The sequence below is a fragment of the Gobio gobio genome (assembly GCF_949357685.1).
Source record: "Gobio gobio genome assembly, chromosome: 20".
NCBI classification, from domain to species: Eukaryota; Metazoa; Chordata; class Actinopteri; order Cypriniformes; family Gobionidae; genus Gobio; species Gobio gobio.
Window position 1 is genome coordinate 1,149,443 of NC_137113.1, and position 13,148 is coordinate 1,162,590.

Consider the following 13,148-nt stretch of genomic DNA (forward strand, 5'->3'; position numbering starts at 1 on the left):
AAACAACAATATGACAGACGATTTTCCTCAAGTAAATCTTAATATTTACAGTGAATATAACACGTTCAACAACTGGGCGGCAGCAGTATTAGACAGTCCAGATGAAAAACAACAAAGGGAAGCTTAAAAACTTGCCAGATGTATTAAATATTGAAGAGCATTGACAGTGAATATCGTCTGTAATGGTGCATATAATTATCAAAATGCTCATCTCTAGAGTTAATTTTTCTAGCTGATTAACGAGTTTATGGACACTGGATATGGTTTTTCTGAGTGACATTGTTTGCTTGTAAGCCGTTTTACTGACGTCTTTCTGCGGTTGAAACACTGATTGAGTGATTGTGTGTGACGTGATATGGATTTCGGTAAGTTGTCCTGTATCTTTAACACACTTTCAGAAGCTCATTGGTGTTTATTTTGCGCTGTTACTGGTATTAAAGCGGAAGAGAAGATCAGCTCATGTTTGCTTCACTGCTGCTGCTTCTCTTGAGCCGAGCCAAAACCGTATTTATGTTTTTGAATTTCGAACAAAAAAATTGACTAATCGATTCTTGGGATTTAAGAATCGATATTGTTTCGTTACAGTGAGAATCGATTAAAATCGAGAAATCTATATTTTTTACCCAGCCCTAGTATTAACTAGCGATTTAATTTGACTTATTCTATGCCCCATATACTAGCGTTATAAGCTCATCTGTTTTTACAGATAAAACTCTTTACATTCGCATCCCAGAGAACGATCTACTCGGTAAGCATGTGTTAATCACCCCAGGTTCATTCTTCACCAGAGTCGTCCTGTAAGATCTTCATGCCTTATAGTCACATTCGAGCTGGACGATAATAGTTGCATTGAGATATAAACCCAGAATCAAACTAGTCAAGATTTAGTGTGTGTGAGCTGAAGAGTGTCAATGATCTCTTCATCTCCTGTTAGTGGGTGGGGTATATTAGGCAGCAAGTGAACATGTTGTCCTCAGAGTTGATGAGTTAGAAGCAGGAGAAATGGGCAAGAGTGAGGATTAGAGCGAGTTTGGGCCAGATTGTGACGGGTCAGAGCATCTCCAGAACTGCAGCTCTTGTGGCTCCACAAAGCACAACATTGAGTTCCCCAGATCTCAATCCAGTCCAGCATCTGTGGGATGAACAAACAAGTCCAATAAAACCTCATTTTATTTCAAGTACTGGTTTTCTTCTACTGGTTTTCGGATAATAACCCTGTCCCGTTATTCACAGGTCATTGGTGTCATTGAGTCGAGTGTTTTCTGGTGTGTGTTCTCAGGCTGAAGGCGGCGGAGGAGTGTTTCCGACAGGTCAAAGAGAAGGCCACCTACAGCGTCAAACCCAAACACGCGTCTGGAATCGTAAGTCACATTCATTTACAGAAAGTCTTGATGCTAATGTTTAGAATATCTTAATATTTTCATGCATTATAGTCGCATTTATACATTCTGTGACGATATAAACAGTGAAGCAGTTGAGATTTGATATACACACTGTGAATCAAGAGCTGAGATTCAGATATGATAATGAGCGTTTGGACCAATCAGAGCAGAGCAGCGGTCAGAGAGGCGGGGCTTAGAGAGCGTTTCAGACTGTGCTGTAGGAGACGCCAGCATCAGGAGCCTTTAATAATGCTATAATAGGGGCGGTTTAATCATTAACCCTCTGGGGTTCTTCGGGTCAAAAATGACCTAAAAAAAAAAAAAAATCTGAGCTTCATCGGAATGGTCCGAAACTTGGTGACTTTATTGGTACTTGGTTTATGAACACTAGGGCTCGGTATTGACACCAATTTCACAATTCGATTCGATTTCGATTCACAAGCATTCGATTTTCAATTCAATATGGATTATTTTGGATGTGTATCAGGTATAATACATGGAACATTTTCTCAAGGAAAACTAATTTCTGAACTAATGTTGTAAACTATGGGAGTCAGTTGATACTACATTAGCCCACTAATATTGAAGGTACAAATTAACTGATTTCTATACAAACACTTAAATGACACTATATATATATATATATAAAACATAATTAAGTTATAATAACTTTACAATTACATAATCATAATTCTACTCCAATTAGTTTTTTGAAATATAAACATTTAAAGGGTGGCTGTCATAAAAACTTGCCAGATGTATTAAATATTGAAGAACATTGACAGTGAATATCGTCTGTAATGGTGCATATAATTATCAAAATGCTCATCTCTAGAGTTAATTTTTCTAGCTGATTAACGAGTTTATGGACACTGGATATGGTTTTTCTGAGTGACATTGTTTGCTTGTAAGCCGTTTTACTGACGTCTTTCTGCGGTTGAAACACTGATTGAGTGATTGTGTGTGACGTGATATGGATTTCGGTAAGTTGTCCTGTATCTTTAACACACTTTCAGAAGCTCATTGGTGTTTATTTTGCGCTGTTACTGGTATTAAAGCGGAAGAGAAGATCAGCTCATGTTTGCTCATGTTTCTCTTGAGCCGAGCCGAGCCAAAGCGGTTTTGGAATTTCGTAAGAAAATAGACGTAATTTGAAATCTGAGACTTTGTTTCATATCAATAGTAATAAAGCACAAAGATGATTGCGATTTATTGGATGGGAGTTGCGCTACAATGTTTATTTCATTCACTAACTGAAAACAGGATGACTAATCGCTTCTTGGGATTTAAGAATCGATATTTTGTAAAAGTGAGAATCGATTAAAATCAAGAAATCTCTTTTTTTTACCCAGCCCTACTGAACACCCAAAAAAACCTTGGATTTGAAAAGTCAGTTTATTTGACAGGATTTGAAAAGTCTAAGTGGTCGTAAAAAATAGCCACACTCAGGACCTTCGGGTCAGAAATGACCCCCATAGGAAATGAACGTGAAATTGGTGAAAATACAGAGTTTTTTTGTGCATACAATCTACAAATCAGCCAGAATGCAGAAAAAAAGGAGTCAACAGTGAAGATCTCTAAAACATCAAGAGTGCAAAACTCACACACACACACACGCAAAAACACAATTAGCTTTTGGAATGGCACGCGTTAATTTGTGTGTGCGTGCGTTTTTGCGTGTGTGTTTTTCTGTTTTGCACTCTTGATGTTTTAGAGATTCACCCCTTCACTGTTGAGTCCTTTTTTTGATTTGTAGTTTGTATGCACAAAGAAACTCAGTATTTTCATATTTTTGCCAATTTCCCGTTCATTTCCTATGGGGGTCATTTTTGACCCGAAGGTTCTGAGTGTGGCTATTTTTTTTACAACCACTTAGACTTTTCAAATCCTGTCCCCAATTTATTTGGGTGTTCATATACCAAGTACCAATAAAGTCACCGAGTTTCAGACCATTACGATGAAGCTACGATTTAATTTTTTTTTAATAAAACGCAAGATCCACTCTAGTGGTATAAATGTGCTATTGCGTGATAAAAATGCTCAATGTGTCCACCGGATGGCACCGATATCATTAAAAAAAATTGCTTTCATGAGGCCTAGGCTTGACTCTAAAATGAAATACAGCTTATATAAAAAAAATATATATATATAAATTTTTTATTAATATAAATTTTTTATTATATTCAATGGGAAAAAATGGGTCATAATTATTGCATAAATTTTAATTATAAATCATAAAATTACCTCAACACCAAAAAAAAAAAAAAAAAAAAGATTTGAGTAAAATCAATGAAATAAATTTTTGTTCAATAATCTTTTTTTTATCTTAATCTCGCCCTCCGGGTGATTTTTGACCTGAAGGTCGAGTGTGGCCCATAAATGCAGACCCTCAGAGGGTGAAACTGGTCTTCTGTGTCTCCTCAGAAAGCGAAGTTGGGCATGAAGATCTGATCCGTCAGCAGGAGCGGGTCTGGACTGCAGGATTCACTGACGGACGCTCTTGCTGGACCTTTAAACCGCTCTCGCACACACACACCGCTTCAGTGTTACTTCTGCCGCACGGACACAGGAAGTGATCCGCCCTCGGAATGTGATGTCATATCCTGTGCGGCGATGAACATATCAGACAGAATTCCCTCAATCGTTCTCCGCACACACCGGCGGGCGGACGCGACTCAAAGAAAAGTGTGCTTTTATTTTTAATAGATGAGAAAAGAGAAATGTGTGTTTCTGCTGCCGCCCCTCACGAGCTTTTAACATGAACACAGCAGAGCCTACAGGACCTGAAGGAGACACGTCACGTGATGGAGCAACGTTCAGGAAAACAACTCAGTGTTTTTGTGAAATTATGCAAGATTGTTTCGCTGCATCCACACACACTCACTCACTGTATTTAAAGAGAGTTTTTTTAAGTTAATGTAAAGGTTATTAACATCTTCATGTCGGGTTGTTTTTAGCATGTCCGTGTCGGAGGCGTGGCTCCATGTGCAATAACTGTTTGTATCCCAGCGTTTTGAGAAGACTGTAATTTATGTAAAATAAAGCCATTAATAAATTCAGACATTTTAATTTATTTCCCTTGAATTGAGATTTACTTGAACCAGTTTTTTATGTTTAAATATTATCTAGGTTTAATTTATTTAAATTTTAGTTTAGATTTATTTCCAGTCAATCATTTTAGTGCTTCAACTTCACATTTACCATGGTAACGGCCGCACACTAACGACTTTACACCTCGCCATTCCGACTTTACATCTCACAATTCCGACTTTACATCTCACAATTCCGACTTTACACCTCGCCATTCCGACTTTACATCTCACAAATCCGACTATTACTCGCCATTCCGACTTTGCATCTCGCCATTCCGACTTTACATCTCACAAATCCGACTTTACATTTCCCAAATCCGACTATTACTCGCCATTCCGACTTTACATCTTGCCATTCCGACTTTACAATTCGCCATTCCGACTATTACTCGCCATTCCGACTTTACATCTCACAATTCCAACTTTACATCTCCCAAATCCGACTATTACTCGCCATTCCGACTTTACATCTTGCCATTCCGACTTTACAATTCGCCATTCCGACTATTACTCGCCATTCCGACTTTATTTCTCACAATTCCGACTTTACATTTCGCCATTCCGACTTTACATCTTGCCATTCCGACTTTACAATTCGCCATTCCGACTATTACTCGCCATTCCGACTTTACATTTCGCCATTCCGACTATTACTCGCCATTCCGACTTCACATCTCGCAATTCTGACTTTACATTTCGCCATTTCGACTTTACATTTCGCCATTCCGACTATTACTCGCCATTCCGACTTTACATTTCGCCATTCCGACTATTACTCGCCATTCCGACTTCACATCTCGCAATTCCGACTTTACATTTCGCCATTCCGACTATTACTCGCCATTCCGACTTCACATCTCGCAATTCTGACTTTACATCTCGCAATTCTGACTTTACATCTCCCAAATCCGACTATTACTCGCCATTCCGACTATTACTCGCCATTCCGACTATTACTCGCCATTCTGACTTTACATCTCGCAATTCTGACTTTACATCTCGCAATTCCGACTTTACATCTCCCAAATCCGACTATTACTCACCATTCAGACTTTACATCTCGCCATTCCGACTATTACTTGCCATTCCGACTTTACATCTCGCAATTCCGACTTTACTTCTCGCAATTCCGACTATTACTCACCATTCCGACTTTACATCTCACAATTCCGACTTTACTTCTCGCAATTCCGACTATTACTCACCATTCCGACTTTACATCTCCCAAATCCGACTATTACTCGCCATTCTGACTTTATATCTCGCAATTCCGACTTTACATCTCACAATTCTGACTTTACATCTCCCAAATCCGACTATTACTTGCCATTCCGACTTTACATCTCGCAATTCTGACTTTACATCTCCCAAATCCGACTATTACTCACCATTCCGACTTTACATCTCCCAAATCCGACTATTACTTGCCATTCCGACTTTACATCTCGCAATTCTGACTTTACATCTCCCAAATCCGACTATTACTCACCATTCCGACTTTACATCTCCCAAATCCGACTATTACTCACCATTCCGACTTTACATCTCGCAATTCCGACTATTACTCACCATTCCGACTTTACTTCTCGCAATTCCGACTATTACTCACCATTCCGACTTTACTTCTCGCAATTCCGACTATTACTCACCATTCCGACTTTACATCTCGCAATTCTGACTTTACATCTCGCAATTCCGTCTATTACTCACCATTCCGACTTTACATCTCGCAATTCCGACTATTACTCACCATTCCGACTTTACATCTCGCAATTCTGACTTTACATCTCGCAATTCCGTCTATTACTCACCATTCCGACTTTACATCTCGCAATTCTGACTTTACATCTCCCAAATCCGACTATTACTCGCCATTCTGACTTTACATCTCGCAATTCTGACTTTACATCTCGCAATTCCGTCTATTACTCACCATTCCGACTTTACATCTCGCAATTCTGACTTTACATCTCCCAAATCCGACTATTACTCACCATTCCGACTTTACATCTCGCAATTCTGACTTTACATCTCGCAATTCCGTCTATTACTCACCATTCCGACTTTACATCTCGCAATTCCGACTATTACTCACCATTCCGACTTTACATCTCGCAATTCTGACTTTACATCTCGCAATTCCGACTATTACTCACCATTCCGACTTTACATCTCGCAATTCTGACTTTACATCTCCCAAATCCGACTATTACTCGCCATTCTGACTTTACATCTCGCAATTCTGACTTTACATCTCGCAATTCCGTCTATTACTCACCATTCCGACTTTACATCTCGCAATTCCGACTATTACTCACCATTCCGACTTTACATCTCCCAAATCCGACTATTACTCGCCATTCTGACTTTATATCTCGCAATTCCGACTTTACATCTCACAATTCTGACTTTACATCTCGCAATTCCGTCTATTACTCACCATTCCGACTTTACATCTCGCAATTCTGACTTTACATCTCCCAAATCCGACTATTACTCGCCATTCTGACTTTACATCTCGCAATTCTGACTTTACATCTCGCAATTCCGTCTATTACTCACCATTCCGACTTTACATCTCGCAATTCTGACTATTACTCACCATTCCGACTTTACATCTCGCAATTCTGACTTTACATCTCGCAATTCCGACTATTACTCACCATTCCGACTTTACATCTCGCAATTCTGACTTTACATCTCCCAAATCCGACTATTACTCGCCATTCTGACTTTATATCTCGCAATTCCGACTTTACATCTCACAATTCTGACTTTACATCTCGCAATTCCGTCTATTACTCACCATTCCGACTTTACATCTCGCAATTCTGACTTTACATCTCCCAAATCCGACTATTACTCGCCATTCTGACTTTACATCTCGCAATTCTGACTTTACATCTCGCAATTCCGTCTATTACTCACCATTCCGACTTTACATCTCGCAATTCCGACTATTACTCACCATTCCGACTTTACATCTCGCAATTCTGACTTTACATCTCGCAATTCCGACTATTACTCACCATTCCGACTTTACATCTCGCAATTCTGACTTTACATCTCCCAAATCCGACTATTACTCGCCATTCTGACTTTACATCTCGCAATTCTGACTTTACATCTCGCAATTCCGTCTATTACTCACCATTCCGACTTTACATCTCGCAATTCCGACTATTACTCACCATTCCGACTTTACATCTCCCAAATCCGACTATTACTCGCCATTCTGACTTTATATCTCGCAATTCCGACTTTACATCTCACAATTCTGACTTTACATCTCGCAATTCCGTCTATTACTCACCATTCCGACTTTACATCTCACCATTCCGACTTTACATCTCACAAATCCGACTATTACTCGCCATTCCGACTTTACATCTCACAATTCTGACTTTACATCTCACAATTCTGACTTTACATCTCCCAAATCCGACTACTACCCGCAATTCAGACTTTACATCTCGCAATTCCGTCTATTACTCACCATTCCGACTTTACATCTCACAATTCCTACTTTATATTTTGCCATAAAACTTTACATTTCGCAACTCTGACCATTGTAAGATCAGTCTGTTATCTTTTTGAATGTTTTGTGTGGCGGAAGCTTCCGCAGTAATAGCGCCCCCTGCTGTACTACAGAAATCCCCTCAACGGCGGATCAATGTGACACTGGGAGAATATCTGAGAGTTTTTCAGTCTGTTGTTATTTTTCTTCTCACTGTTAATATAGAAAAACAACGGAAGCGGCACTCGTGATCCATTCTCCTGATTTAATGAACACGAATCGTTCGTTTCTCTCCACAAATCCTCTGAGTTTGTGTTTCCAGGTCCCAGAATGCCGTGTAAATGAATGGCCAGAACACGGAGCGGTGCGACCGGGCCTTTGACGTCCCCTCGGTCCGCAAACACACATCTGCAGATTCACACTGAACATCTGGAGCAGATTCAGGAACTAGTGAAGTAAAAAGACGGAAACTGTGTGTTCTTGTAAAACGTACTCCAATAATCTGTTTTATTTACAACGTTGAAAAATAATCATTTTGTGGTGTAAGAACCGGATCAAGGCTTCAGATCAAATCACAATAAACTCTATAGTTTAATATAGACTTCAGTTGTTTCTCTACACACACACACACACACACACATTGTTCTGCGGTACCATATAGAATCTCTATAATCAGTCTACACTCAGAGAAGGTTCTGTTTGATCCATGCGGTTCTGCAGGGTCTTAAAGAAACCCCTGTGTGTCCATCAGTCTGAGCTCAGTCTCCGCTCTGCAAAAAATGCTTTTCTTACTTAGTATTTTTGTCTTGTTTTCAGTTCAAATGTCTAAACAATCTTACATTAAGAAGCATTTACTAGACCAGCAAAAGTTTGTGTCTTGTTTTGGGGGAAAATAACTCAAAATAATCTGCCAATGGGGTAAGCAAAATAATCTTGTTTTCAGTTTGAATTAAGATTATTTTGTTTACCCCATTGGCAGATTACTTGGTAACACTTTAGAATAATTTTCATTAGTTAACATTAGTTAATGTATTAACTAACATGAACTAACCATGAGCAGTACATTTGTTACTGTATTTGTTCATCTTTATTAACGTTAATTCATATAAATCCAGCTGTTCATGGTTTGTTCATGTTAGTTCAGTGCATTAACTAATGTTAACAAGATTCTAATAATGCATTAGTAAATATTGAAATTAACATTAACAAAGATTAATAAACGCTTTATAAGTGCAGTTCATTATTAGTTAATGTTAACTAATGATCATTATTCTAAAGTGTTACCGAAAAATTTATTTTTTAAGCAAAAACTCCCTTAATTGAGTTATTTTCCCTCAAAATAAGACGACAACTTTTGCTTGTCTAGTAAATGCTTCTCAATGTAAGATTTTTTTAGATATTTGGACAGAAAACAAGACAAAAATCCTACTATTTGTTTTCTGCAGGTGTTCCTCTCAGAGTGTCTGGTCCAGGCTGACGGAGGTGCAGCGGCACTGCTTCACCCGCTGGATCTTGTGGAAGCGGACGGGCGGCTGCAGGCCGGGGCAGTGGAGCTCCAGGGTCAGGCTGGTGAAGCGCTGCGGCCGGCAGACGGAGCAGGACTGGAAGGCCTCCGCCTCCTTGCGGGCGTGGCGAGGGATGTAGAAGGAGTTGCACTGGCCGTAGCAGAAGCGGTTGATGACGGTGCGGCTCCTGCATCCGTCCTGGCGCACCATCTGCCGCAGCGGCTGCGTCTTACACCAGTCGCTCTTCAGGTACTTCCTCTCCGTCACCACCAGCGCCTCCTGGCTGGAGGCCAGCACTTCCTGTCTGCGGGCCAGCACTTCCTGTCTGCGGGCGGGCCGGTCCGAGGTGTTGGAGCCGGGCTTGTGGACCGACGGGATGGAGCCTGGAGGACGGGCCCTGCGTCCAGCGGAGACGAGGATCAGCGATCCGGCCAGAAGCAGCAACAGCAGCACCTTACAGCTCATCCTGCAACACACCAGAGTCTGTTACACCACAGCAGCTGACCTCTGACCCCGACACACTCCTGACCCCGACACACACCTCTGACCCCAACACACACCTGACCCCGACACACACCTCTGACCCCTACACACACCTGCCCCCAACACACACCTGACCCAAACACACACCTGACCCAAACACACCAGAGTCTGTTACACCACAGCAGCTGACCTCTGACCCCTACACACACCTGACCCCGACACACACCTCTGACCCCAACACACATCTGACCCCGACACACACCTCTGACCCCTACACACACCTGCCCCCGACACACCTGACCCCAACACACACCTGACCCAAACACACCAGAGTCTGTTACACCACAGCAGCTGACCTCTGACCCCAACACACTCCTGACCCCAAACACACCAGAGTCTGTTACACCACAGCAGCTGACCTCTGACCCCGACACACACCTGACCCCGACACACACCTGACCCCGACACACACCAGAGTCTGTTACACCACAGCAGCTGACCTCTGACCCCAACACACTCCTGACCCCAAACACACCAGAGTCTGTTACACCACAGCAGCTGACCTCTGACCCCGACACACACCTGACCCCGACACACACCTGACCCCGACACACACCAGAGTCTGTTACACCACAGCAGCTGACCTCTGACCCCGACACACACCTGACCCCGACACACACCTGACCCCGACACACACCTGACCCCTACACACCAGAGTCTGTTACACCACAGCAGCTGACCTCTGACCCCGACACACACCTGACCCCGACACACACCTGACCCCAACACACACCTGACCCCGACACACCAGAGTCTGTTACACCACAGCAGCTGACCTCTGACCCCAACACACACCTGACCCCGACACACACCTGACCCCAACACACACCTGACCCCAACACACACCTGACCCCGACACACACCTGACCCCAACACACACCTGACCCCGACACACCAGAGTCTGTTACACCACAGCAGCTGACCTCTGACCCCTACACACACCTGACCCCGACACACCAGAGTCTGTTACACCACAGCAGCTGACCTCTGACCCCTACACACACCTGACCCCGACACACCAGAGTCTGTTACACCACAGCAGCTGACCTCTGACCCCTACACACACCTGACCCCGACACACACCTGACCCCGACACACCAGAGTCTGTTACACCACAGCAGCTGACCTCTGACCCCGACACACACCTGACCCCGACACACATCTGACCCCGACACACACCTGACCCCGACACACCAGAGTCTGTTACACCACAGCAGCTGACCTCTGACCCCTACACACACCTGACCCCGACACACACCTGACCCCGACACACACCTGACCCCGACACACACCTGACCCCGACACACCTGACCCCAACACACACCTGACCCCGACACACACCTGACCCCGACACACACCTGACCCCGACACACACCTGACCCCGACACACACCTGACCCCGACACACACCTGACCCCGACACACACCTGACCCCGACACACCTGACCCCAACACACACCTGACCCCAACACACACCTGACCCCGACACACACCTGACCCCGACACACACCTGACCCCGACACACACCTGACCCCGACACACACCTGACCCCGACACACACCTGACCCCGACACACACCTGACCCCGACACACACCTGACCCCGACACACACCTGACCCCACACACCTGACCCCGACACACACCTGACCCCGACACACACCTGACCCCGACACACACCTGACCCCGACACACACCTGACCCCGACACACACCTGACCCCGACACACACCTGACCCCGACACACACCTGACCCCGACACACACCTGACCCCTACACACACCTGACCCCGACACACACCTGACCCCGACACACACCTGACCCCGACACACACCTGACCCCGACACACACCTGACCCCGACACACACCTGACCCCGACACACACCTGACCCCGACACACACCTGACCCCGACACACACCTGACCCCGACACACACCTGACCCCTACACACACCTGACCCCGACACACACCTGACCCCGACACACACCTGACCCCGACACACACCTGACCCCGACACACACCTGACCCCGACACACACCTGACCCCGACACACACCTGTGAGTACACATACACTCGCTCACAGTCTCTCTCACACACTCATACAGTCTCACTCACACACTCTCACACACTCATACAATCTCACTCACACACTCTCTCACACACTCACACACTCACACACACTCATACAGTCTCACTCACACACTCTCTCACACACACTCACACTCATACAGTCTCTCTCACACACTCACTCACACACACACACTCTCTCTCACACACTCACACACACTCATACAGTCTCACTCACACACACTCTCTCTCACACACTCACACACACTCATACAGTCTCACTCACACACTCACACACACTCATACAGTCTCACTCACACACTCTCTCACACACTCACACACACTCATACAATCTCACTCACACACTCTCTCTCACACACACTCATACAGTCTCACTCACACACTCTCTCTCACACACTCACACACACTCATACAGTCTCACTCACACACTCTCTCTCACACACTCACACACACTCATACAGTCTCACTCACACACTCTCTCACACACACTCATACAATCTCACTCACACTCTCACACTCATACAATCTCACTCACACACTCTCACTCACACACACTCATACAATCTCACTCACACACACTCTCTCTCACTCACTCACACACACTCTCTCTCACTCACTCACACACACTCTCTCTCACTCACTCACACACTCTCTCTCACTCACTCACATACACTCACTCACACACACTCTCTCTCACTCACTCACACACACTCTCTCTCACTCACTCACACACACTCTCTCTCACTCACTCACACACACTCTCTCTCACACACTCACACACACTCTCTCTCACTCACTCACACACTCTCTCACTCACTCACACACTCTCACTCACTCACTCACACACACTCTCTCTCACTCACTCACACACACTCTCTCTCACTCACTCACACACTCTCACTCACTCACACACACTCACTCACACACACTCTCTCTCACTCACTCACACACACTCTCTCTCACTCACTCACTCACACACACTCTCTCTCACACTCACACACACTCATACAATCTCACTCACACTCT

At 44.2% G+C, this 13,148-nt stretch overlaps 2 protein-coding genes across 2 annotated transcripts in view; one reads left to right on the plus strand and one right to left on the minus strand.

Moving 5' to 3' along the window:
• Window positions 1-4,453, plus strand: part of fmn2b (formin 2b) — a gene marked incomplete at its 5' end in the record, with an annotated part of 122,932 nt that extends 118,479 nt beyond the window's left edge. Inside the window, 2 exon segments of the mRNA XM_079845517.1 lie at window positions 1,280-1,361; window positions 3,807-4,453. Of these exon segments, the coding sequence (XP_079701643.1) occupies window positions 1,280-1,361; window positions 3,807-3,833 (109 nt within the window). The 3' untranslated portion in view covers window positions 3,834-4,453.
• Window positions 4,454-9,445: 4,992 nt separating this feature from the next.
• grem2b (gremlin 2, DAN family BMP antagonist b) lies at window positions 9,446-9,961 on the minus strand (the record flags this gene model as incomplete). The annotated part of the gene is made up of 1 exon (XM_079845518.1): window positions 9,446-9,961. The coding sequence occupies one exon, from the start codon at window positions 9,959-9,961 to the stop codon at window positions 9,446-9,448; it is 516 nt and encodes a 171-aa protein (XP_079701644.1).
• Between the last annotated feature and the right edge of the window lie 3,187 nt (window positions 9,962-13,148).